General features: G+C 45.8%; 4 protein-coding genes across 6 annotated transcripts; 2 read left to right on the top strand and 2 right to left on the bottom strand.

Moving 5' to 3' along the window:
• The first annotated feature begins 67 nt into the window (after positions 1-67).
• LOC109644793 (E3 ubiquitin-protein ligase TRIM39-like) lies at positions 68-4,690 on the top strand. Its single transcript, XM_020110239.2, has 8 exons — positions 68-330; positions 1,541-2,134; positions 2,420-2,515; positions 2,705-2,938; positions 3,231-3,378; positions 3,539-3,565; positions 3,667-3,842; positions 3,940-4,690. The coding sequence occupies exons 2-8, from the start codon at positions 1,547-1,549 to the stop codon at positions 4,309-4,311; spliced, it is 1,641 nt and encodes a 546-aa protein (XP_019965798.1). The 5' UTR covers positions 68-330; positions 1,541-1,546; the 3' UTR covers positions 4,312-4,690.
• Positions 4,389-7,778, bottom strand: vbp1 (von Hippel-Lindau binding protein 1). Its single transcript, XM_020110241.2, has 6 exons — positions 7,620-7,778; positions 6,851-6,975; positions 6,643-6,709; positions 6,169-6,267; positions 5,908-6,046; positions 4,389-5,652 (listed from the first exon to the last, which is right to left on the bottom strand). Exons 1-6 carry the CDS (start codon positions 7,698-7,700, stop codon positions 5,576-5,578), a joined length of 588 nt encoding a protein of 195 aa, XP_019965800.1. The 5' UTR covers positions 7,701-7,778; the 3' UTR covers positions 4,389-5,575.
• Positions 7,779-8,515: 737 nt separating this feature from the next.
• On the bottom strand, positions 8,516-18,966 carry rab39bb (RAB39B, member RAS oncogene family b). Of its 2 annotated transcripts, none has more exons than XM_020110733.2 (4): positions 18,826-18,966; positions 14,077-14,378; positions 11,654-11,834; positions 8,516-11,102 (listed from the first exon to the last, which is right to left on the bottom strand). In XM_020110733.2, exons 1-4 carry the CDS (start codon positions 18,868-18,870, stop codon positions 10,857-10,859), a joined length of 774 nt encoding a protein of 257 aa, XP_019966292.1. In that variant the 5' UTR covers positions 18,871-18,966; the 3' UTR covers positions 8,516-10,856. The 2 variants fall into 2 exon arrangements, with proteins under 2 accessions (XP_019966292.1, XP_019966294.1); XM_020110735.2 differs by lacking the exon at positions 18,826-18,966 and adding an exon at positions 15,995-16,546.
• LOC109648223 (ras-related protein Rab-38) lies at positions 11,911-23,211 on the top strand. 2 transcript variants are annotated; one of them, XM_069519203.1, is made up of 4 exons: positions 11,911-13,406; positions 21,750-21,880; positions 22,247-22,396; positions 22,496-23,211. In XM_069519203.1, the coding sequence occupies exons 1-4, from the start codon at positions 13,292-13,294 to the stop codon at positions 22,712-22,714; spliced, it is 615 nt and encodes a 204-aa protein (XP_069375304.1). In that variant the 5' UTR covers positions 11,911-13,291; the 3' UTR covers positions 22,715-23,211. The 2 variants fall into 2 exon arrangements, with proteins under 2 accessions (XP_069375304.1, XP_069375303.1); XM_069519202.1 differs by lacking the exon at positions 11,911-13,406 and adding an exon at positions 18,347-19,129.
• The last annotated feature ends 112 nt before the right edge of the window (positions 23,212-23,323 follow it).

The following is a 23,323-nucleotide window of genomic DNA, read 5'->3' as shown; positions in this document are numbered from 1 at the left end:
CTGTGCAGGTGTGTCACCTGCTCAGGTGTGGAACAAAGTGAACCATTGGACTCGAGGCGCCGCACCCACGAGGCAAACACCCGCTCCCCGTGTGAGAGCTGCCATTACGAAAGATCCCGCAGCGTGTAATGTTCACCCTGTCACAGTCGTGCGTGACGCGGGTCGACGCGTGAGAAGCGCTGAGCAGGCGTGAGACAGGGAGGAGGCCGACGACCTGTGGTGACGTTTCATTTCTCCTGCTGCACGAGTCTCCACACGACAGGAGGCTCAGCAGGAGTCTTCTCCCGCCGAGGACACGAGTGTGAGCGGGTTCACGAGGAGCAGCCGAGAGTAAGAGACGTTTTAAACTTCTTTATAACCTTCTTTATATAAAGTCTGTGGTTTTATACATGTGGACTGTTTTTAAAAGAGCAGCCGTCGATTGTCTATGACGTGAACTGAGCAGAGACCGAGGCTCGGTGTGATTTCTGTCCAATGTTTCTCCTGGTTCACTTTGTTAAATGCGATCAAATGATTTAAAAAAAAAAGTTAAATCATTAGTTTTTCTACTTTGTGAGAGTAAACGTGTGATAAATTTTTATTTTTAACAGCAGGCCTTACACCTGTTAATGAATCTGCATGATTTCATCAACAGAAAGAAATATGGAGCTTAGCACAACAGAGCTAACACGCTAACCCCGGGACGTGCTGCCACCTTTGTCAAGACACGTTGTGTAAAAATGTTTTAAACATTGGAGACATTCGGTGTCGATCGGTGGATTTTACACGTGTCCGCCGGGTTTTGTTGCTCTCAGACAAAGCCAGGCTAGCTTAACATGCTAAGCTAACAGGCTGTAGCTTCAGCGGGAGAAGGAAAGAAAAGTTAAATTCTAATAATAGTTGTTTACTAGGTAATAAAAAAATAATAGATGTTAATAACGATGTGAAATGAATTTGACGTCGTTGAGCTAATGGCTAAATAACATTAGCTATTTAGCATAATTCAGTGTTTTCCGCTCACTCGAAACTGATTTTACTACATTTACGAAGTATCTCGGCGAAGTTTTTTTGTATTTGAGTTCTGTTAGCGCTCGTGACGCCATATTGAACTTGAAACCTGCTGGACGAGTTTGATTAGCGTAACTGATTGAATCCCTCGTTTAGCTCCCTCTACTGGCCAGAGGACTCCTCACACACCGTCAACACAAACCAACGACTCGGTGAAGTCAAAGGTTTCCATCGGTCTCGGTGTGTTTGTGTGGAAGGCGTCTGTTTGTTTTGCGTATATATTTAACTGAATTACTTGAGAAACCAAACAGCTGCAGGCGTGAGAGAGCCGAGCTAAAGCCCCAGTTACACAGTTAACACATTAAAAACGGAATAAAGAATGTGGTCGTTTGTTTTAAAGTACTTTAAGTGCGAGGTAGTATCTTTATTTGCCTCAACCACACGTTAATGTTTTTTTTTGAGGGTATAAATCTTTGCATTTACTTCCTCTTTTAAAGTTCTTCCTTAACAAATCAGCTAACTTCTCTTTTTCTACGTTTCCCTCACTGCTCAGTCGACAATGGCCGCCTCAGGCACCATGTTACCAGAGAAACAGTTCCAGTGCACCATCTGTCAACAAGTGTTCACCGACCCGGTCACCACTCCCTGTGGACACAACTTCTGCCAGGCCTGCATCCAGAGTGCGTGGGACGGCATGGACGTCTGCCAGTGCCCCACCTGTGCCAAGTCGTTCAGCCCTCGGCCTGAGATGAACATCAACTCCGCCTTCAAAGAGCTGGCGGACGCATTGCGAAACATGATAGTCTGCTCCTCGGCTGTGCCGCTGTCCGCAGCCCAACCGGGCGAGGTGGTGTGCGACGTCTGTGCCGCCACGTCCCTGCAGGTGAGGGCCCTGAAGTCCTGTCTGGTGTGTCTGACGTCGTACTGCGGTGCTCACCTGGAGCCTCACCAGAGAGTCGCCACCCTGAAGATGCACAAGCTGATCGAGCCGGTGAAGAACCTGCAGGACCGGATGTGCAAGAAGCACGAGAGGCTGCTGGAGATGTTCTGCAGGGACGAGCAGAAGTGCGTGTGCCGCTTCTGCACCGAGACCGAGCACAAAGGTCACCAGGCCGTCGCCATAGAGGACGAGAGCCGGGAGAGGAAGGTACATTCACAGACATGTACATACCGCCACAACTAAACCATATAAATACTCCCAATGATATTATCATTGGAATTTACATTTGATTTTTTCGATCAACTAAATCTACATAATGACTCAAAACTATGAGACGAGAAAGTTTCATGTTGGAATCGTGGGTTTGAAACCTTCGTCTCTGGCTTTTAAGGAAATTTAAGAGAAAATCTAAAATGTTGTCCAATTTCTGAATCTCTGTGTTCGTCTAATTAAACAGTTCTTGTGTTTTCTACCTGTCCTTCTGCTTCTTAGGTCGAAATGAAGACGACGGAGGCCGATTTTCAGCAGATGATCCAGGAGCGTCTGAAGAAAGTAGAGGAGATTAAGAGCTGCCTGAAGCTCAGTGCAGTGAGTCATCGAATCTGTGATTTCAGAAGTAAAATAATCGTCAGAGAGTTTTCCTGCCATTAGTTCTACAGATATAAACATTTAAAGCTCTTTCTGTGCTGGTCTCTACAAAGCACTTCACCTCAGACATTTTTATTTTACAGTAACGACGGGAAAAGATTCCTTACACATTTCTGTATCCTCCTCCAGGTGAGTGCAGAGAAGGAGAAGAAGGAGAGCGACCGCCTCTTCTCATCTCTGATTCGCTCCATCCAGGAGGGACAGGCCGAAGTCTCCACGGAGATCGAGGAGAAGCAGAGGGGAGCAGAGAGGAGGGCCGAGGAGCTGGTCGCCGAGCTGCAGCAGGAAGTCACTGAGCTGCGGAGGAGAAACACTGAGCTGGAGGAGCTGGGGAACTCTGAGGACCATCTGCACGTCCTGCAGGTCCAACATCAATCTGTGGACAATCAAGAGTCGTCCATCTCAGAAGAGTCGCTTCGAGATGAGATGAAGAACGAATGCATTTTATATCTTTAACTGATGAAGCTTAATAAAGTGTTAGAAGGTGGTTTGAGAAAATAAAGATCAAAACTACGTTTCTTAAGTTTCAGGGTTTACATAACAAACACTTGAGTTTTTTATGTAAACAAAACTCAAACTTATTCTTTTTAACACAAAGAAACGTTTGAGTTTTGGATCCCACTGCGATTAAAAACATTTCTTTCTTGTGTTCCAGAGGCTTCCCTCTCTCACATCGCCTCCACCCTCCAGACAGTGGACTGAGGTGGGCGTCCACCCAGAGCTCTGTGTGGGGACCGTGAGGAGGGGGCTGTCCAAAGTGGACAACACTCTGAAGAATGAGCTGGACGGCCTGAGGACAGAAGGTGAAGTGTTGCCAACAGAAAGTCTGAAATATTCAAAGTCACAACTTTATGAGGTCAAACTGAATTTTGGTTTATTGGTGCGAGAGGAAAGTAAAGTGTGAAGGCCTTAAATTAATTCCTCATTAAAACTTTTAATTTATATTTTTTACTTTTTCCCCAGAGATGAAAAGGATGCAGAAATATGCAGGTACGACCTCCCTGAACTTAAATATGGTTTGATGTTGCCGCCCCCTTGTGGCTGACAACAGTTCATGCAGCTCCTTTAACTGAATTTCACCCCCCCCCCAGTTGAAGTCGTGTTAGACCCGGACACCGCCCATCCAAACATCGTGCTGTCAGCTGACGGGAAGCAGGCGGGCCGCGGCGAGCTGCTGCACGTCGTCCCTGACATCCCCCAACGCTTTGACCCCGTCATCTGCGTCGTGAGCAAGAGCGGCTTCCTGTCTGGGAGGTTCTACTACCAGGTCGGTTCTTTACAGACGGACCACAGCTGCCATGAGATGAAGTCAAATTTAAATTTGGGTTTTGAATGTTGAATCTCTTGGTTTTCCATGTTTTCAGGTTGTGGTCGGGACAAAGACCTTCTGGGACCTGGGCGTAGTCAAAGAGTCCGTCAACAGAAAGGGGATGATCACGTCCAAGCCCGAGAACGGCTACTGGACGGTGCGGCTGAGGAACGGGGACGAGTATCGGGCCCTGGACTCCCCCTCCGTCCGCCTGTCTCTCAAAGAGAGGCCTCAGACCGTCGGGGTGTTCACAGATTACGAGGAGGGGAGGGTGTCGTTCTTCAACGTGGAGAACGGGTCTCACATCTACAGCTTCACCGGGTGTATGTTCTCCGAGAGGATCTTCCCCTTCTTCAGCCCTGGTGTTTGTGATGAAGGGAGGAACAAAGGGGCGTTGGTCATCACAGCTGTCAACCCTGAGACTTAAGAGGACGAGTCTCTGCCGGCGACCTGAGGCTGAAGATGTTTGAGAGATGATTTAATATCAAAGCAAAACTACGCAACTTGATTAAAGTGAGTTTTAATGTTTGAGTGTGAACATGAAAACCAGAGTTACAACGTTCAGCAGGAAACTTTAAGACATGAAGAGTTCTGAACAGAGTTTGGTGCAGCAGCGCCTCAGGTTCAGGAAGCAGAGGATCGTGGGTATTATCCACTGTTGCATCACCGCGTGCGGCTGCTGTTTCCCAGTTAAAGTTAAATAGTTTTGTTTGAAAGTCTTGTTTTCTGTTTCTTTGGGTTTTTACTGCACTTCTCAAACATTTTGTCCCGAGAGCAAATCTGAATAAATTCACCATTAAAAACTATTTTTCACGTATTTTTCTTTTATCCCGTAAAGAGGGGGCGGAGCCCATTGGTTGTAAATGAATATGACATGACAGCTGTCGTTCACATGCAGATTCTGTTTATAGAGAATAGAAGATAAACAACACACAGCACCAGGTCATGGTCTCGTCTCTTTGCCCAAATGTTCTTCTTTTTACTTCATTCAAGGTTTCATGAGTACAGCGGGAGACAAATAAATACAGACAGAACAGAGGAGGAGCGGGAGGTCAGAGGACGACAGTGAACTCCTGTAGGTCCTGAAGTGAGAAGCAGAGCTACAAGAACGAAACTGTTCCATCCTGTGATCTTCTGTTAACACGCGTCACCCTACGAGCCTCGTTCTACAGAGAATAATGGCAACTGTGTTTTTTTTTTTACGATAAGTTAAAGTCCCGATAGTGAACAAAAACAAAACACAAGTGACAGATCTGTAAAGAGAACACACAGCGAGCGGCCCCTCAAACACGAAGCTGACAGAAACAGTGAAATCATTAAAAAGAACACAAAACTTGCCTCGTTGCCTTTTTTTTTTGTAGATTTTTACTTGAAAAAATACTTTTAAAAAGTAACAAATCAGGAGGAAACAGCTGCGGTGAAAGTCTTGTAGTATCTAGTTTGACTTGATAGAGGACATCTTTAAAAACCAAACAAAGAATCATGACGCGTTAGTGATTTATCCGGCTTTACGTATGGCACCTGCACACCAGTGAAAAAGTCGTTGCGTTAAATCAGAGGCACCGCGACTTTTGCTAATATTTTTTAACTCGTCCTCTACGTGCTGGGAGACAGGGTGGTGTTGTTTCTTGGGTTTTTTTTTTTTTTTCCTGACAAAGAGAAGATATATTCAGATGAAGGGGAAGATGATATTAAGACTTGTCTACAGATTTCAGGAGGTTTTCTTTGCTCCTTCTCTTCACGTCCCAGTTGTAGACTCGTGCCATGTCTGAGGAGGGCGGAGAGTTAAAGGAAAACAACAGTGGCAGCAGCAGCAGGATCAGTCATCTTAAGAGCAGCGTTTCACATTTTCATCTCATAACAGACTCAAGCTGAAGCAGTTTTTGTCTCAGGCTGCATCCACAAAGCTTCGTTCCTCCAACATTTCAGAGAAACATTAATAAAACACTGGATATAACATTTCAGTGCGTCTCCATCAATACCCATCAGCCCGACCTGGGTGGACGATATCGTGGAAGGATACTGACTTCGATGGTGGTAAACTGGTCTCGCAGGAAATCCAGATCCTCCACGAGCGTCTCCAGGTTGCGTGACGCCGTGGAGAGGTTCTTCTCGAGGAGAGCCTGGGCCTCATCGATGTCGTACTCCAACATGACGTTGGCCTTTATCAGGAAACGTATTTATTAAAGCTACTTCATCCATCCCTCTTAGTTTAACGTTTGCATGAAGTGGCGTTTACTGAAAGATAAGCACATCTTTTGTTTCTGGCCTGAGCTCGACTTACCCCTAACCATAGACAGACTTTGTCGGTGGGCGGCACTGAGGCCTTGCAGTAAACATTGTCAGCCAATAGGAAGTGAGTCTCCATGGGGTCTGTGGTTTCCTGGGGAAATGGAAAGTGCAGCACACTCGGTCAAAAACCTCTCAGCCATAATCGAGTCTCTTTCTTTATCCGAGATCTGATCAATAGACATTTTCTAAATAAGCAACAAATCAAAAACCACGATTAACTCAAACATCAGGAGGTTTAAAAACATTTACACAACTTGGAAACTTTTCATTTAAACTTCTGTGTTAGTTTAACAGAAAGGTTTTACTTGTGACATCTTGTATCAACACCAGCTTAAAACATAATGACAGATGCTGGACACGGAATGAAGAGGAAGAGATGTAAGTTTACACCACGATGCATTTCTTCTCTTATCTGTATTGTAAAAACAATGCTTGTACTAATAAATAATAAAACATAACTTCCAACCTTTTTCTTCTGCATGTGTCGGAGGATTTCTAGCGTCTCTGTGATTTGTGGGATCTGGTTTTTCAACCTTAACGTGAAGAGAAATGAAGCAAACAGTTCACGTTGTTCAGTACAGAAACAAAAGAATCACAAATATGTAGAGACGTATTAAAAGGACCGATATATATATATATGCGTATATAAATACACGAGTGTGTGTCTCTGTTACCTGAGCTTCTTCTGGGACAGGTTGAGCTCCATGTATTTATATTTCTGGTACTGTTCGTCCAGCCTCCTCAGCACCGCATCCGCCGTCTCGTTGCCGGGCTGCTTCATAAAAGTGTCGACATCCTCCTGTCGACAGAAACGTTTCGTGTTTACTGTGACGAAGTGGGGAAACGTTTTCAGCTCGTTGCGAAACTAAACGTGTCCCTGGACTCTCGGTGGGTAGAGCTGCAGATATGGATTTCTTTCATTCAGGATTCACTGAGTTTGATCAATTCATTGGAAGAGCGACAGCGACAATAATCATAACTTGCAGTTTTAATATATCTCTATCTGTAAATGTTGCCTCATCAGCACCTTAACCTATCTATTGGTACTTTCTGGTCCCGTGTAAAACTGCATTTCGTTGTACTTGTACGACAGTCTGATGTCATCGGTGAAACACTAGGTGGCGCTATAATCTGTATTTCACCCGTTAACGTACATTATTGAACCACAGGTAAGCAGCTGGTGCATGGAGGAGAGAACAGGAAGCTGTGTGATGTCCATAGATGGAGGTGACACACACACACACACACACACACACACACACACACACACACACACACACACACACACACACACACACACACAGAGTAAAAGACTAGCCGTTAGCTCGCAGCTAGCATGACGCGCCCACACCGGCTACACCCACAGGAGTCCCCGGCTCCCGCAGCCTGAGTCCGGCTGCGCCTCGACCTGCGGCACGGGGAGGGGAGCCGGGCTCTACTCACCACGAACGCGGCCTCGGGGATCCCCAGGTGCTTTTTCTTCGTCGCCGGAGCAGCATTGCTGTTGTCTATGGTCGCCGCCATCTTGGAGAGAGGCCGCTCCTTCCTTCCTCACGCGTCTCGTCGCTGCGTCTCAAGAGCACAGCGGAGGCTCTGCTGCCCCCAGCGGCCACGCCCTGCCACTGCACCCGACACCCCTCCAACAACTGACCTGTGATCAGTGACTTTTTATTTTATTATCAATCTTTTATTAATGTGAATAAATATAAACTGATCCAAACTCACGATGTTTATCTGTGTTTGATTTTATATTATTTATATCCCTTGTATTTTAATTCTTTGTACACATGAAGGTTTGAAGCACAGCTTTGTATCGCTGCACTTGTTTACGGAGCTTTCATTCTGTCTTTATTCAGGAGCGAGGTCTTTCGGTTCGAGCGCATGACTTGTTTAATTAATGTTCATATTGTGTATCACATCAAAACCCTGCCCTTGCACTCAAATAGCCCGTTTGCACTTAAATTTGCTCCGACATATATTGTTGCTCGCACGGATCTCCTCCATACTATTAATCTTTGAATCTGTATTTATATTTGGCTTCAATACTCTGCCTCTGTTACTTACGATCCCCTTATACTTCAAATATTTGTATTGTCAATATCTCCATTAGCAGATACGTCTTCTTTTCTAACTCCACAGTATGTGTCTGAATTCGACCTGTTGAATTTAAATGTATAACACATTGTTTGGGTCCAGTCACATTTCAGCTGGGACCAGTGCCCCCCCTGGGCCCCACCTCTGGCCCCGCCCTTGAGATCTCAATATATAATAAAGTTCTTCAGAAACTAAAACAAGACGACACCTTGAGTTAAACAAAACAAACGGCAGCGAGAAGATGCTTCTTTTTCCAGTCACATTTTATTTTTTTAGTACATTTCAGTTTGTAGATAGATAACTAGAGCAGAGGAAGAGAGACTGTCGGCTGTCACCCGGCAGGATTAAGGACTGTGAGGAACAGTTTTGTCTTTGTACAGCTCAGAGGACTGAAAACAAACGACTCCTGTGGAAGAAGAGTTACACCGAGGGCAGGAAACTGTTGTTGTCACCCAACAGATACATGCGTTTGAATACAGGGCTCGATGACATGTTGCCTGTCACAGTGTCAGAATCAACGGGTTTTTCCTTTGACCCCTAAATAACGTGTCTGTGTGCAAAGTCAAAGAAAGGGGCAATTTGTGAGAGGTCTTCAGGTGTCGCTCCAAACACTCACTCACTATTCATCTTGTCAACAACATCATCAGATCATCAGACACAGCTCATTATATCATCATGGCCAGTAGATAAGCTGCTCTGCCAGAGGTCTGAACAGAATCTGGCAGTAAACGGACGTTCGTTATTTGTGGCTAAAACTCCAAACGGATGCTAAACGTTAAAGAAAGTTTAGTAAATTTGCTTATTCCCTTTCTTCTTCAAATTAAAAAACACTCTCGTGCTTGCGCATGAAGTTTTAAGCTGCAGGCTCGAGGAATCTGATGCAGTCTTCTGTCTCTTTCTTGCATTCATGTCCCCCCTATGTGCACGTCCTCTGAAAGCGTCAGGCTCATCCATGCTGCTTTACTTACGAATTATCGCTTCACACGATGTCACCGCAACTCCCGACAAACTTCCATGCATCATTTACGTTGGCACAGCTGTTAAAAGTCCAGCGCTTCATCAGCAAACATGAAGAGGAGGCTGTGATGATGCTCTTCATACGTCGGGCACAGATGAACAAAGCCTGGCATGGAGGACATGATGCAATTAAAGTAACAGAGCTGTCGGTTAACGTGGGTTCTGGGTAGAAACTCATCTTCACACCATGAAGTGAATAAGCAAATTTCAAACTGCTCCTTTAGAAAATAACTCACTAAGTTTAATCAGGAAGAAAAACTGTGGTTTCAACAGTCGAACATCTCAGAACTGAAGATTTTTGACACCTGTGTTGAAAAGTGACAACTTCATCAGCTGAAACTCAAAATTCTTCATTCACCTGCGACACTGGTTCAACTGAAAATCAAAGTCTACTGTGATATTACATGTATGCACACGCACCCAAAAAGGCATGTAAACCACTTTTTCCCGTGTTGGGTTGACGCCTGCTGATTGGACCCTCTTGGCTCGACGAGTCCCGTCCGTATGCGTGCACGGATGTTGGCGTGGCTCTTTTTGCGGAGTCCGTTCGTCGAGTTCCCCCCTGCGTGGTCTGGTCTCCCTCTGTCTGAGAAATAAATAACCTCCAGTTTGCTTATTTGCACATTTCAAACGGCTATAGAGGCTCCAACATTCCTATTAGTCCACTTCATACCAGTTAAAGGCAAGAGAGTTAGGAGTTGTTACGCGTCTCCACCTCCGTCAGTTAAGCTGTACACTTCTTTTCCTGTTTGCGGAGTCCACCAGGAACCGGATGGGTGACGGTGTTTTGTGTCGGTGCTGGAATTAGCAGAATGACAGTGGATGTAACCATGTTGTTGTCATCGAGCTCACTGCAGCCTTCAGATGTTCCACGGAGAAATAAAGTGGCAACGGAGTAAAGGCTACAAGAAGGAAATCAGTCTTTTGATTTAGGACTCCTCACTTGAGCTCTGATCGTGGAATGTGGAATAATCTGTCAGCAGGAGAGAAATGAAACTCTTTGTACGGAGGGAGACGTGATCTAAAGGTGCTGACTGATCTCATTGGAATGGTGTGTGCTCGGAGGATGTCGGACAACGCCAAAGTGGTTGTTTTGTACGTGATCATGTGATTGCATATTGGTGGAGGAGAGAAGGTAAAGAAGTGAAGGGAGAAGAGGTGAAGGAAGAGATGACGGGAGAAAGAACGACGTCACGAGTCGAGAGCGTCATCTCATTTTGGCGAAGAACCAAAATGAATCTTCTTTCTAAGGCCTTTCTAAAACTCTGAGGCAACAAATCCCATAAACAGGCTAAAGGAGTTGAATCGTGGGAGCCCTCGATCTGTGATCCTTCATCTCCAACGGATAAAACGTATTTATAAATGGGCACATCCCTTCACCTGTGCACCCACGTTTACGGTGTTCATCGAAATCCCTCAAACAATCCCTGTTTGTTTTCAGTCTGAAGAAACAACGGAGGGTTAGCAACAGTTCCAGTCCCGGGGCCGACACCTCAGTCCGTCAGCCGCTCCCCTCTGAGTCCTCCCCCCCCTTTTCGCCTTCAGTCCCATCGTCAAACTCTTTCCAGATCAACAGAGGCAGCGGCGGTCGCTCTTGGTCACTTCCTCGGAGGAGTGAACCACGTTGGGGACGAACCCGCTCTTCACGCCCTCCCAGCCCTCCTGGATTGTGATGTCGCCGGACCGCACCAAGGCGAAGATGTCTCTGGTCAGCTCAGTGAAGGCGTGCTCGACGTTGATGGCGTCACGGGCCGACGTCTCGATGTAGCGCATCCCATAAGCCCCCGCCAGCTTCTCTGCCTCCTGACGGCTCACCTGGAAGGTCGGTAAAGATGGGATGAAAGAAGTGGAGATGTAAAACACGACAATCCTTGATTTATAGATTTTCAAATGTATGAACATAGAGATACAAGTGAATTTATAGTTCAGGTTCTTGTTATTGAAATTCTCAGACTTCATCTGCAACATTATCAAACCACGAGAGAAGAAAACATCAAAACATCTGCACTGAGACGCTTCACTTATATTTTGAAATATATTTTCTACTTCTGCTGGAAGTGAGCGAATAGATCGAGCGGCGAGGTCAGGAAACCGTGCATCATTTCCTGGTTTGTCTGATTTTAATATTGATCTTGATTTTATTCTCTGAGTGTAGACACACCCCTGTGCTTCTCAGCGTGATCCTCGAATGTCTAATTTGGTGACATATGGATTTATTTTTGCTTCAAACGAACAGCGACGACTCGACTCTGATCTAAAATTGAACAGAAGGTTATTTTTAAAACGGCACACTTTGATCAGTTTGAGACATTGAGCCACTCTCCATCCCCCCAGACCGGTGTAGTTTAGTTTTGCGGCGTACACACCTGGCGCTGCGCCTCCAGGTCACACTTGTGGCCGACCAATAGGAAGACGATGCTGTGGGGTTGGACGTGGCTACGCGCCTCCTCCAGCCAATCGTGGACGTTCTGGAAGGAGCGGCGATTGGTGATGTCGAACAGGAGGAGCCCGCCCACAGAGTTGCGGTAGTAAGCCCGGGTGATGGACCTGCAGGGGGCGAAAAATGAAAAGAACGTTTCATTCGTCAACACAATTAACTCAATAATTTGACCCTGTGACGAGAGGACGGCTCCGCCCACTGCTGCGTCACATGGTGCAGTAACACTGGAGCCAGATCTACGACGTGAAATCTTTATTCAAATACAATAGATTTTATTTTGTAATGAAATTGCATCAGTGGAATGAATTCGTTTTATTTCTGTTCTTTAGGAGCTTGTGGTCGTATTGTTGTTGTACTGTCCTGTGACCAGCAGGTGGCACAATAAGAGAGGGTGCATATACATTAGAAATGAATGAAACTCTGTTTAATAAACTCTGTTTGATAAATATACCTGAAAAACACTTTATGGTTTATACATTTAAATTAGAATCAATAATTAACGATTAAAAGTTTTTCTCCGTTCTCTACCAATCACTGTTTAATTGAGGAGCAACATAGCAACAGTCTCAGACTCAGTGGCTTAGAGGGTGGGGCGGGTCGTCCTTTATACAGAAGGTTGGTGGTTCAATCCCCTGCTCCTCCAGTCTGCACTCAGAGGTGTCCTGGGGACACTGAACCACAAATTACCCGTATTAGATACGAGTGAATTTGATTTAGAAGGTACATCCACGAGCGCGTCATGTGCACAACACCGGGTCTGTTATTAAAGTTAAGGATGAAGAGAATGAGCCTCGTTTGATGAAGAGGAGAAGAATCTGGAGGAAAACGTAACCAGAGAGAGAAACTGATTACAGGAGGTGTGAAAGGAGGAAGGAGATGGAGGTGTCAGGCAGAAGAACTCAGACATGGTAGTTGTTTGGTATTGTGACAAATTTAGTTTTGATGATTCGCACAGAATAAAGATAAACTTCAACAAGGGCGTGAAAACAGGTGTCATGTAAAGAGATTGGGGTCAAATATCCACGATTAATAACCAGCAGCAACAATCTCATCGTCATCATTTAAAAATCTGAGAGGAAATGATTCTTGTGTGTTACATAACATAACTTCCTCCCTGCAGTCAGACAGGGAGGAGCGCTGCTCGACTTTGACAGGAGTCGACACTCCGCTCACACACAAACGCACAACAACCCTCATGAGGCGTCTCATCTTTCCGACTGTATCCTCTCGGAGACGACGTCCACACAAACAGCACGAGGAGGAAAATTACAGGTTTCGAGCAAAAGGGAGGATTAGTGGAGGGAGAGGAGACGGTAGAAGGAGGAGGAGGTGAAAAATAATCACAAGCAGGGAGGGATTCACACGACAGAACGAGATGAGAGAAGAGACAAGATGAGGCAGATTCTCTCGTCCGCCTACGGGAATCAAAAAGTGACACAATCTCTAAACATCTCAAAACAAAACGTGGACGGCGCGAGGGACTCCTGACGTCCGACGATTCCTTTACAGGAGGAAGGAACCAGAGGTGAAGAGTGTTTGTGAGAAACTCTTCTCATGAGCCAAAATGGCCCCCGTGGTGTTTTTGCATTGCGGATGGGAAGAAAAAAAAAAAACCTTTCGTCCTTCGCTGCCAGAGGGACGTGTCACAGTTGCCATGGAGACGGTAATCATGCTGACAGGTGAGACCGGTCGTCGTCTGTCGAGTGTGTGTGTGTGTGTGTGTGTGTGAGAAACATTAGCATTTAAAGTGCTCAGCTACGTTCACTCTGATCAGTGCGTCTGTGTTTTGCTCGAGGGAACTTTTACACGAAAAAAAAACAAACTTCCACCTGAACGACGTCTCGCAGCACGAAGATAAACCACGATGTGTGTGTTAGAGATTGAATCCGATTAGTCGTAAAACAAACCCCTCCGGTCTTTTTCTCCACCTCGTTTAAATACAGGATCTTTCCACAGCCCCGGACAAACAAAGGAGCTCCAGGTAGAAGTTCCAGTTCTGGAGCTTCGGGCCAAACTTCCTGAACATTGAGTGCTAATCATCATTTCATGAGAAAGTTAGAATAGAAATAGAAAATATTGTTTTTTTCTTTGGATAAATCTATAACTTATTTCTGTGATAATGAAACTCTTCATTGATCTCCAGAGACACAGAGGTCAGAGGTCAGGTTTTCCACATCGGCTTCCTCCGGACCTTCGGGCCGAGGACGTCCACAGAAACTCTCACTCAGACGTCTCAACAGCTGAACGTTCACGCCGCACGTGACTCACAGACGTGTTTCTGGACTGCGTTTCCCAGAGTTCACCTGTCACACGAGCATCATGAGGCCCAGAAGCTGCTCGTGTTCTCACCTGAAGCGCTCCTGACCCGCCGTGTCCCAGATCTGCAGCTTGATCCGCTTCCCCGGCTCGATCTCCACCAGCCGGGAGAAGAAGTCCACGCCGACGGTGGGGTCCGACACCTGGGCGAAGCGGCCCTCCGTGAACCGCCGGATCAGACACGACTTGCCCACCGTGGAGTCGCCGATGACGATCAGCCGGAACTGGTAGAGCCAGATCGCCTCCATGACTCGGCTGTCTGTCGCTCTGCGGGTCTGTGGCTCGGTCTGTCGCTCTGTCTGCTTCGTTAGAGAGAAGCGTGCGAGGGCGCGGGCCTGAGTCACAGAAACAGAAAGAGACAGAACCTTAGTTAAGTTTTATCTTATATAATCATTATACATTAAACCAAACTAATCAGAAACACGAGCACTTGAACAAGTCTTTGACTAACATGGAGGAGGCAGAGTTTACCAGCTATCCTGCAGCCAGCCACCAGGGGGCGATCGAAAATACAGCAAACTGAAGATGAGAGATTATTGTTTGTTCTTTGTTGTGAAGTTACGAGATTTATTCTGTTTCAAACCCACCGCTGGAGTAAGTATTCACACCCTATACTTAAAGTAAAAGTAAGAAAGTACTACGTGCAAAATGTACTTTACGTATCCCATGTACACATCATGCAGATGAGTTGTGTAATAAACAATAAATCCAACTTTAGAGGAGTCTGGGGATCAAAATATACTAAATACCTGAAATAAAAGTACACAGAATGACCTTCATTCAGATTGTTATTGGAGTATTATACTTTGTTCAGTTATTGATCGAGGTAGAAATATTGGTTAGCATGTTAAACTGTAATAACAAGAACAACCATGAGGATAATATATCAAAGTTACAAAGAAGAGGATGAACCCATGTTTTATGACACTTATTAATTGGAGTAGTAATTAAGTAGAAGTACTCAGTTACTTCTCACCGGTGGCTTTTACATGACTAACAGCGTGTTGGAGTTTTGTGCCGTTAACAACAATTAAACGTCTCTTCTCTGGAACATGGAAGGTCACACACCCGGAGTCCGAAGGCCTCGTATCAAAAAGGGCATTAGGGCAAAATAATCCAAAAAGCAGCCGCATTAAAAAATCAAGTGACGAGGAAAGTATAAGAGGATTTTCTCATATATCTCGTGGTCGTAATTCAATCACGCAGTGAATACAAAGAGGCACAGTATATAAGCCTGTTATGTGTGTGTGTGTGTGTGTATCAAGGCAGCGCGCTCTGAGTAACAGGTATTGTTTTAATTCTTCTGTGATTTCTCAGAGCTCTAAGTTTCCTCTCAGATAAATAAAGTGTCTGAGGGGCCACAGATGTTGTCAACCCTGATGTGTATCTTCACACTACACATGCAGCACCCCCCCCCCCCCCCCCCCCCCCCCACCCCACCCCATCCCCTCCATGTAGGCGGGCAGGGAGCCAGCCTCGGCCTCCCATCACCCCCTGCGTGTCCCTGTGGAGTCGGGTTGCGTAGCTGGGTCGGTATGCAAACATTATTGGCCGAGTCCCCGGTGAACAGCAGCCTCGTTTACACACCGGATGAGCAGATTGGAGGCTCAGGATGAGCAACAACAACCGGCCCCACGTCACATCTGAATAAAAGTCTTCACGGTCATGTCACTGGATGGTTTCTTGTCGAAGTTGTGGCACGTTTTGTGTTATCAGATTACAATTACGCACAGATGTGGCTTTGATCCCGTGCGTAAAAGATGCTAATGAAGATCCGGATGAGGGTCTAGAGCAGGTTGTTTTTGTTGCAGGCTAAAATTAGAGCAGGGCACATCACGACCTGACCTGTGGTGCGGGAGGCCTGTGCGTTAACCCACTTTTTTTTTTAACGCATCGTGGCTGAATGATTTAACCGACAACACCGGCCGTGAATGAGGAAGAAAGAGCCTACTTGCTACTCGGAGCAGGGGTGAAGAGGACTGCAGGCCAGAGATGTTGGCTCTTCTCAGGACCAGGCTGATGTGGGCTCCATGGCACCGACGAGTCCGGCAAAAAAAAAACAACCGCGACAAACCCTCGATGCTCGAGTCGGGGCCCCGATGACAGCGGCTGGAGGACGGTGCAGGCCCCGGAGTCAGGGCTGATCTCCTCCTCCTCAGTATCAGGCCCGATCGAGGAGCCGGAGGAAAAAAAACTGCACCGAGGAGCAGGTGCAATAAAAAAAACACCCGGATCTGCGCAGGGATCAAAAACCGCCCACGGCTCAGTGCGGGTGTTTCACGCAGGCAGGAGTGTGTGTGCGGTCGGAGGGGAATCCCGCGGTGTCATCTCTGTGTTTGCTGTGTGTGTGTTTGTAGGTTCTTCTGCTGATGAAATGGCAGCGCGAGCAGCAGCATCATATAGCCTGACTCATCCCGCATCAGTACCACTACCGTACAGGACCGAGCAGAGGCGCAGCGCGAGAGGAGGGGGAGAGCACGTCCCGGATGGATTTTGATTTGAATTCAATAAAAGACAATCCGGGGTAATTTAGGTTTTCTATGCAAAGACTGTGAAGATGGAGATATTCTAGACTCCACGTGACCCTGGTGGAGGATGTGTATAACCTGTGTTTGTGTAGAAGAGAAGTTTTCCTGCTCAGTTAAAGCAACGAGAGGGAGGAAGACACGCGCACTGCGATGGGCATGCGCGCATGGATCAGTGCGCATTCACGGAAGTGGAGGCAAAGACCAAGCAATGCATGGCGGGAGGTGTAGTTTTTAATCCGGGCTGATTTGGGATCAAACTTGTAACTTGATGAATCACGAGGCTGCGACTTATATAAAGTCGTGTTCATGTTCTCTGTGAGGCTGAATGTTCTCTGTGAGGGTGAATGTTCTCTGTGAGGGTGAATGTTCTCTGTGAGGGTGAATGTTCTCTGTGAGGGTGAATGTTCTCTGTGAGGGAGAATGTTCTCTGTGAGGATGAATGTTCTCTGTGAGGATGAATGTTCTCTGTGAGGGTGAATGTTCTCTGTGAGGGTGAATGTTCTCTGCTCTGTGAGGGTGAATGTTCTCTGTGAGGGAGAATGTTCTCTGTGAGGATGAATGTTCTCTGTGAGGATGAATGTTCTCTGTGAGGGTGAATGTTCTCTGTGAGGGTGAATGTTCTCTGCTCTGTGAGGATGAATGTTCTCTGTGAGGGTGAATGTTCTCTGTGAGGGTGAATGTTCTCTGTGAGGGAGAATGTTCTCTGTGAGGGTGAATGTTCTCTGTGAGGGTGAATGTTCTCTGCTCTGTGAGGATGAATGTTCTCTGTGAGGGTGAATGTTCTCTGTGAGGGTGAATGTTCTCTGTGAGGGAGAATGTTCTCTGTGAGGGTGAATGTTCTCTGTGAGGGTGAATGTTCTCTGTGAGGGTGAATGTTCTCTGCTCTGTGAGGATGAATGTTCTCTGTGAGGGTGAATGTTCTCTGTGAGGGTGAATGTTCTCTGCTCTGTGAGGATGAATGTTCTCTGTGAGGATGAATGTTCTCTGTGAGGATGAATGTTCTCTGTGAGGGTGAATGTTCTCTGTGAGGGTGAATGTTCTCTGCTCTGTGAGGGTGAATGTTCTCTGTGAGGGTGAATGTTCTCTGTGAGGGTGAATGTTCTCTGCTCTGTTTGCTTGTTGCTCTGTAACAGGATCAAACTCATTGAAATCTAATTTGAATAATTTTATTTCTGTGCCTCTTTTAGTCTCCGCTGTCATCGTTAATGTTCGTATTTGAATGAAATGAAATGAGAAGTGGTTGGAAAACTGTTTGCCCTGTGGAGACACGTGATGCTCAGGCCTGAGGGTGGACACACACACACACACACACACACACACACACACACACACACACACACACACACACACACACACACACACACACACACACACACACACTCGTGGTTCGGGCTCTGGGATAATTTTGGGAGTCGTATTACGAAATGACAAAAGTTCTTTCTCGTCCAAACTTAATCTAAACCTGATTCTCAAGACGTGAGGATCAAAACGTCTTCATAATGATGAACCACTACTAATCTTAAACTTAACCTCATCTAAACCTACACCTATAACCTTACCCTTACCTTAACCTGTGGCAATCTAACCCTAACCTAACCTAACCTTAAACTAATGTTAACCTAACTGTAACCTAAACCTAACTTTATCTTAAACTAATGTTAACCTAACTGTGATATAAACCTAACCTAAACCTAACCTAACCTAACCTAACCTTAACGACACACTGACAGAAGGGGGCGTGGCCGTGCTGCAGCACACACAGTTTTCAGGCTACAGTTTGAAATCTGCATGGCGTGTGTGTGTGTGTGTGTGTGTGTGTGTGTGTGTGTGTGTGTGTGTGTGCAGACCCACACCACCACCACACTGCTGGTGTTTCTTGTCTTCTTCTTATTTTCCTCTGTCTCGACCTCAGCAGCGGTTTACAACTTCAAACTTCTTCTTTTTTCGACATGACGACTTCACGCGGAGAGAACCCGGACAGTAACTGCAACAAGCTGAACTGCTACCTCGGTTTTTAGGGGATGTAGAGTTTTTGGAACATTGTTCATGAGACGAGGAATCACAGTTCGGTTCTAATGTCTCTTCAGAAAGTCTAGAACATCAACATTTTTTTGTGCGTAATCGCTCGTTTTGACTTTTGTGAACTTTGCGTCAGGACCAAACATCTGCTTCAGGAATCTTTAGTTTCAGACTTCGTGTTAAAGTTTAGTTTCGAGTTTTCCTCACTTGTCTCCATACATGAGTTCAGACCTACCGTCACTGGCCAAACCCTCCGCATCGTGCGTCTCATCTCCTTCATGCGGAGCCAGTAATTGGAGACCTCACTGTGCCATCCACTTCACGCGCGCTCTCACCCGCAGCAGCGATGCAGCACGAGCGGCTGCTCAAAGTCCTGGTCATCGGTGACCTCGGTGTCGGCAAAACGTCCATCATCAAGCGCTACGTGCACCAGGTCTTCTCCCAGCACTACCGCGCCACCATCGGCGTGGACTTCGCCCTCAAGGTGCTCAACTGGGACCACAAGTCGGTGCTGCGGCTGCAGCTGTGGGACATTGCCGGTGCGTAAAAGTGTGGCTGCGTGGTGGAGATCAGAGGGACGGGATATGGCTGAAGTTGTGCAAAGTATAACCGTGTTGATTTAATGTAAAACAGCTGCATTCAAACACAGCAGTCAAATAACCCCCCCAGCTCCTCATGTGACGGTTACGCGTCACTGCCTTCAGGTAAAACGATGAGAGCAGGTGAACAAACACGAGCCTCATTAGGATTAGAGGAACAAACGTTCTCTATAAAAACAGCCATGACGAGCTGCTGTGTGTGACATGTGTCCATCGTATGTTATCTGAGATATTCAGGGTTTTCAATCGTAAGGTTTAAAAACATGTATCTTGTTTTATTGTCAGTTATTATCTGTTAATGCAGAATTCATTGAGCTGGATGATGTGGACAAACATTCTATCGAGATAATACTTGTCACATCTGTTGATTTCAATATTTATCACGATACATGTCACATTAATATTTATCTTTTAAAAAAATGTTTGCTCCTGAGTGAAGGTTTTGCTTTTACCTCATTATATATTATTGTATATTATAATATATATTATATATGATGGACTTCTGTTATTTTGCTATTGATGAAATTCTGTTGCGATGATTATTGATATAGTTTTGAAAGTCCAGATGTTCAGGGAATGAAAATATAGTTCATATAGTGCTGTTCATACATGTGAGCGGCCAATATGTGTAAATAATTTTTATAAATATGTGGCACTTTTAACATCGGACATTTGATTCTTACTTTTCAGAACATGTTAACTTTGGCTCAAAATAACTCATGATAAATAAAAATAACTCGAAATATAATATAATATAATATAATTGGAATGGTCATAAAACAACCTCGGACATTTTATTTCAACAAACTTTAAAATGGCGCTCAAACTGTCCAAGTGGCCACGTCAACCGAGAAGCAGAACCCTGAAACTTCTTCTCACCCATCGGCCGTGTCTTGCTGACACATCCAACCATGATGGTGCATGAGACGAGAAGAGTGTGTGTGTGTGTGTGTGTGTGTGTGTGTGTGTGTGTGTGTGTGTGTGTGTGTGTGTGTGTGTGTGTGTGTGTGTGTGAGAGAGAGAGAGAAGCTTTTTGTTTTCATCGTATAAAACCGTTGTGTCTCTCTCGACGTGGATCCTACATACTTTTGGAAATATCTTCCTCACAAACACACAAACACACACACACACACACACAGACACACACACACAAACACACACACACAGACACACACAGTAGTTTATCTTGCATCCTCTTCACGCTGTTGAGCAACAAGACGACTGATTAGCGTCGTCATCTCCATTTGCATGAGTCAGGTTTTCATACGAGTGGACTTTAGACCTGTCACCACTGACGACTTCACCACACACACAAACACACACACACATAAACACACACAAACACACACACACACAAACACACACACACATAAACACACACAAACACACACACACATAAACACACACAAACACACACACACACAAACACACACACACACACACACACAATCACACACACACGTTTATCCTTGTTTGATTAAGCGAGTGAGTGTTTACATAGACAACACATAAAGAATGACGACATGTCACATCCCAGAAGTGAAGCCAGAGAGCCTTGATCGCCCCCTGGTGGCTGGCTGCAGTACAGGTCATAAACCATGCCTCCTCCATGTTAGCAGACGGGACATGGACCAAACAAAAGAGGTCAAAGTACACGTTAAATAATCTTTTCTCAGAGACGTTTTCTGTACGTGCAGTTTTTTGTTTTGCTTCGTTATGTAAAGATTTAAAAAACGGGTTGAAACGTCCCGATCGACAGCTGAGGTTGGACCTCGATATCACACCTTCGTCCTCTGATCACTGCTGCACAGAATCTGGCTCCAGATGTGTCTTTGGACTGAACGACAAAGATAGTTTCTGCTGCTAGGAGACGTGTGTGTGTGTGTGTGTGTGTGTGTGTGTGTGTGTGTGTGTGTGTGTCAGATGTTCTCTTGCTGATTCACCACTATAATAGGATCATGTGGAAGAAGTTAGCTTCCAGGATAAAGACGTATTCATCTATTCAGTTACACACACACACACACACACACACACACACACACACACACACACACACACACACACACACAGGCATAGCTGCATTAGCTACATGACTTACATTAAAATCTTGGAAACTCAAACTACACATGTATGAGTGTTAACAGACTGTGGTCCCGACAACACGAGGGTTTTTTATTGTGGGTTGAATAAAACCAAACATTTGGAAACTTTGGCTGCAGGAGTTTCTAACAGGACTTTTCACTTCTCTGTCATTTTATAGAAAAACATATTCGTGGTTTGAGGGAATGAGCAGATTAGAATAATCAATGAAATAATCAGTAGCTGCTGATCTGAATCCTCCAAAGATGAACTGCTCTTTATATTTTAAATTGACCCCCCCCCGTCTCTGTTTAGCTCTATAATCAAGTTTAGTTTTCAGGTAACTAATCGAGTTTCACAAAGACTCAGATGACCTCTGCTGAGTTTTGGTGAATACTGGTTGAAGTCACTTGCCTCTGATCACATCTGTGGCTGTTAATCAACTCAACCTCCCAGAATAACCGCTCGTCCTCTCCGACAGGGCAGGAACGCTACGGCAACATGACCCGCGTGTACTACCGAGAGGCCGTGGGGGCGCTCGTCGTCTTCGACATGACCAGACTGTCCACGTTTCAGGCCGTCCTCAAGTGGAAAGGAGACCTGGACTCGAAGGTGGGAGCAAAGGTCAACTACAAAAAGAGAGGAGACGGAGGAAAGAAGGGAGGAGAGAAGGGAGGAGAGAAGGGAGGAGAGAAGGCAGGAGGGCAGAGGGAAGGAATGAGGTAGAAAGGAGTCAAGAAGCATGTTTAATTTAAGTACATGGAACCTTTTGTCCCAAGATTTGTTTTGAGGGAACTAAACGTAGGACGTACGGGTGCTGAGGGGGCCGCAGCACCCCCTACTGGCAATTTGACGTCATTATATAAACTTCAACATCTCTGGTATTAGTAAGAGTTTCCGTCCTCTGCGCTCAGATCAAACTCAGGGTCAGTCAGTGATTTTTCAGTTTCTCATCCATCGTCTGCCTGGTGTTGTCAGGTTGCTATGGGCAACGGGCGGCCGGTTCCAGCCGTTCTATTGGCCAACAAGAGTGACCAGCGTCGCCACGGCCTCTGCCCCAAACTGCCCAAACTGGAGAACTTTTCCAGAGAGTACGGATTCGTCGGCTGGTTTGAAACCTCTGCTAAGGTACGACCAGCGAGCTCGTTCTGTGTCTGTTTCTGTCTGTCTCTCTCTCTCCACCTCCATCCTCCCTCGCTAACGCTCTCACCTCCCACCTCTCTTCAGGACAACACCAACATCGACGCCGCCATCACGTGTTTGGTGAAGAACATCATGTCTGTGGAGGAGGAACGAGCCGCGAGCGAAGCCACCGGCACGGCGGCGAAGAGCGAAGCCGACGACAGCGTGGTTCTGCCTCACTTCGACTACAACGCGAAGGAGAAAGGCCTGAGCGGGTGTTCGGGATGCCCCTCGCTCAAACCCAGAGACAGAGACAACGACTGACAGGATATGTTGTAATATGTTGTAACTTAAAGTCGTCTCCTCTCCCTCTGCTTCCACAGACACGTTCCCTCAGAGATGTCAGTCAAGGATTTGAACGTGAAACCAGTTTCTACAAATAATGAAATAACTTTATTTTTGTAAGAGAAATTAAGTAAAAAAAATGTGTGTCCCCTCATTTCCACCCAGCCGGAGCTTTAATCGATTATTTAGCGATCGAGGATGATTTGCTGCGACAGTCTGAGCAGCTCGGGTCAAAGGTCAACGCATTAGAGCATTCAGTGTACGCCCCTGCGTTCCTTCAGGGCTCCACACAGAGGCGCCGCAATGCACCGTACACAGGAGAGAGGAGATACGTGTGAAAACATAGAAGAAAAATGTGTTTCAGAGTGGATTTCTGTATCATAGCACTTGGTTTGTGTGAATATCTTCAGTCGATGTGTTTGTTTCTGCTGCCACGTCCTTTTCTCGTGACATAAATCTTAAAATGAGCCTTTAAATGAGTCTTTTTTTATGATTTTATTATGTTGAACATTAATGAAGTATTTCACTCATCCTGTCGTCGTCTCCTCGCCTGTTGAACAGGAACAGCCGAACAGGTGGAATGGCCTC

Source organism: Paralichthys olivaceus, chromosome 22 (assembly GCF_024713975.1).
Source record: "Paralichthys olivaceus isolate ysfri-2021 chromosome 22, ASM2471397v2, whole genome shotgun sequence".
Lineage (NCBI taxonomy): Eukaryota > Metazoa > Chordata > Actinopteri > Pleuronectiformes > Paralichthyidae > Paralichthys > Paralichthys olivaceus.
The sequence above is the reverse complement of the archived record's forward strand: the minus strand, read 5'-3'. Positions and strand labels throughout refer to the sequence as shown.

Bases quoted from the DNA above. Each gene is read 5' to 3' on its own strand.
- vbp1 (XM_020110241.2), bottom strand. From the start codon at position 7,700: ATGGCGGCGACCATAGACAACAGCAATGCTGCTCCGGCGACGAAGAAA. The intron at 6,976-7,619 runs GTGAGTAGAGCC...TTCTGTCGACAG, and splicing joins TCCCCGAGGCCGCGTTCGTG to GAGGATGTCGACACTTTTAT. The intron at 6,047-6,168 runs GTAAGTCGAGCT...TTCCTGATAAAG, and splicing joins AAGTCTGTCTATGGTTAGGG to GCCAACGTCATGTTGGAGTA.
- rab39bb (XM_020110733.2), bottom strand. From the start codon at position 18,870: ATGAAGGAGATGAGACGCACGATGCGGAGGGTTTGGCCAGTGACG. The intron at 14,379-18,825 runs GTAGGTCTGAAC...TCTGTGACTCAG, and splicing joins GGAGGGTTTGGCCAGTGACG to GCCCGCGCCCTCGCACGCTT. The intron at 11,835-14,076 runs GTGAGAACACGA...CGCCCCCTGCAG, and splicing joins GCGGGTCAGGAGCGCTTCAG to GTCCATCACCCGGGCTTACT.
- LOC109644793 (XM_020110239.2), top strand. From the start codon at position 1,547: ATGGCCGCCTCAGGCACCATGTTACCAGAGAAACAGTTCCAGTGCACC. The intron at 3,566-3,666 runs GTACGACCTCCC...CCCCCCCCCCAG, and splicing joins AAGGATGCAGAAATATGCAG to TTGAAGTCGTGTTAGACCCG. The intron at 3,843-3,939 runs GTCGGTTCTTTA...CCATGTTTTCAG, and splicing joins CTGGGAGGTTCTACTACCAG to GTTGTGGTCGGGACAAAGAC.
- LOC109648223 (XM_069519202.1), top strand. From the start codon at position 18,937: ATGCAGCACGAGCGGCTGCTCAAAGTCCTGGTCATCGGTGACCTCGGT. The intron at 21,881-22,246 runs GTGGGAGCAAAG...TGGTGTTGTCAG, and splicing joins AAGGAGACCTGGACTCGAAG to GTTGCTATGGGCAACGGGCG. The intron at 22,397-22,495 runs GTACGACCAGCG...ACCTCTCTTCAG, and splicing joins GGTTTGAAACCTCTGCTAAG to GACAACACCAACATCGACGC.